This window comes from Verticillium dahliae, genomic scaffold (assembly GCF_000150675.1).
Source record: "Verticillium dahliae VdLs.17 supercont1.1 genomic scaffold, whole genome shotgun sequence".
Taxonomy (NCBI): domain Eukaryota; kingdom Fungi; phylum Ascomycota; class Sordariomycetes; order Glomerellales; family Plectosphaerellaceae; genus Verticillium; species Verticillium dahliae.
The window spans coordinates 559,758-561,797 of record NW_009276921.1 but is presented as its reverse complement, the minus strand read 5'-3'; the positions used below and the strand labels follow the sequence as shown (position 1 = coordinate 561,797).

Sequence of the window (2,040 nt, the reverse complement as noted above, 5' to 3'; positions counted from 1 at the left end):
GTCTTGGCACTTGAACTCTTGAGGGATGGGGCACGACCTAGAGACATGGGCGTCATGGACCGCGAAGCGCGGAGGGTTCTCTCGGCGGCGGCTGCTGCGGCGCTGGGGGATCTCCTGTCGGTGTCGGCTGCTCTGACAAGCGTTTCAATGGCGCGCTCGAGGCTTCCGTTGACGCTCCGCAGAACGGTCATGTTTTTCTGCGTGTCCCCGAAACCCATGTCACGCAAGTGAGCCAGCTTGCTCTCCGTGTCGTCCGACTTGCTGGACTGGACGCTGGCGCCGAAAACCTTGGAAGGCTTGTTCTGGAGGTGGTCGTCTGGCGACGGGCTCCGTGGATAGTCATAAGGGCTCGGCGGCGGCCTGGAGTCTCGCGCAGCGGCCTGCTTTTTAGAGCGGGATGACAGAGGGAGAATAGAAGAGGCGGATCGGAAGCTGAACTTGCTAGGCGTCTTGGGCGGTAGCGGGGGAGGGATGCCTTCGTCCATGGTCCTGGCGCTGTGGCTCTTGGTGGGAGCGGGCGTCGTGGTGTACTTGGATCGGATGAAGCGCTCCATGGCCGAGTCGGCCTCGTCGGCGTCGACGGGCACCGGAGGCTTCTTGTTCTCGGGGTTGTAGATTTGGTTCGAGGTAACATTGCCAACCTTTTTCATATTCTGCGGGGTCACAACAGTGAGCTTGAGCGACTCTCTCTCTCCTCCGTGGGCGGCGGGCCGCGGATGTGTAACGTACCTCGACCTGTTCGTTGGACCAGCCATCCATACTCAGGGACTTGACCTTGGAAATGTGGGTGCCAAGCTTTCGATGGATCGAAGCGCAGCGCATGCAGAGGAAGACGCCCAACTGGTCACCAGTGTCAGTTCAGAATCGCGGTGAGGTGGACAAGACTTGTTTTGTGGTCGGAAAACGTACGCTCCATGATGCCCACGCTGTCGAGTTTGGTCAGCCACACGCAGCTCAATGGAGGGGAGGGGAGGGGGGGGGGTTCAGTCGAGGGGACCGAGAGGTTGCGCACCTGGGTTACGGGCCTGGCAATCGGCGCAAGAATTGTTACCAGGCACCTTGGCCACAAGGTCCTGCAGCGCCTTTTCGTTGCGCGCCTGTTGGCGCTTGCTCAGGACGGAGGCCATGTTTCGCGCAGTGGTGGGACAGCCCGTTCGTAATGGCGGGGGGGTGGGAGGAGAGGAGACGAGTACGTTAGGGGTAGGCGGAAAGAAGAAAGGCGGGGCGCCCAGAGCCTGCGAGACAGGGATGGAAGTGGCGGGGAGAGGGTCGAGTCGAGCGCGGTGCCGCAGGTGTTGCGAGGTAAGGAGTTGCTGTTTGCTGGTGGTTGTTGTGGGGTTCGCCGTTGGCGATGACGGAAGGGCTGGGCTGGGTAAGGAGGCACACCTATAGGAGCTCCTCCTGAACCAGGCTGAGCTTCTGAGCCGAAGGAGTGTCGGCACGCGGCCACTGCACCCAAATCGGGGCGAATGGTGGGTTATGGGCAGAGTGCTTGTTGGTGCCCCGTTGAAAAGGATGTCAGGGACAGGGAATCGGAATTAAATGGGCCGCCCGCGAATGACGCGAGGTGAAGAAAGACGAGACCCCTGGCTCGCCCTCTTTCTTTGTTCGTAAGCTGAGTGCTGTCGTCCGTTGGTAGGGTACCAGAGGAAGAAGGTATCGCACGTTGCGGAAAAGATGTGCAAGGACAAATGCCAATGTGAGTGAATGAGGTGGCGGAAGACACACACAAAAAAAAAATAAAGAAAAAAAAAGAGAGAGAGCGCGGGGTTAATGTTCCTGATGGGACTGCAGAGCACAGAGACAGAGTGATGGTCCTGGCCCAACTGCTGCATGGAACTTTTTTTCTTTGGCATGTTCCAGACGAAACTCGGACGGGCCCAGGAAGAGAATGAGAAGTATTCTCTAACTCTGGGGTAGCAAGTAGCAGCGATGCTAGCGACCTTGCTAGTACATGATAAAAAAGGCGAGGCCTGCCGCCAGCACCTACGTCGGAGCTAAAACAGCCTGCCTTGTGATGGAGCCGTGGCGGTTGAGTGG

At 58.7% G+C, this 2,040-nt stretch overlaps 1 protein-coding gene across 1 annotated transcript in view; it reads right to left on the bottom strand.

Annotated features, from left to right (window-relative positions):
• Positions 1-1,127, bottom strand: part of VDAG_00155 (uncharacterized protein) — a gene marked incomplete at both ends in the record, with an annotated part of 2,400 nt that extends 1,273 nt beyond the window's left edge. Inside the window, 4 exons of the mRNA XM_009651532.1 lie at positions 46-653; positions 730-840; positions 910-926; positions 1,013-1,127. Of these exons, the coding sequence (XP_009649827.1) occupies positions 46-653; positions 730-840; positions 910-926; positions 1,013-1,127 (851 nt within the window). The remainder of the gene's footprint in view (positions 1-45; positions 654-729; positions 841-909; positions 927-1,012) is intronic.
• Positions 1,128-2,040: the final 913 nt, after the last annotated feature.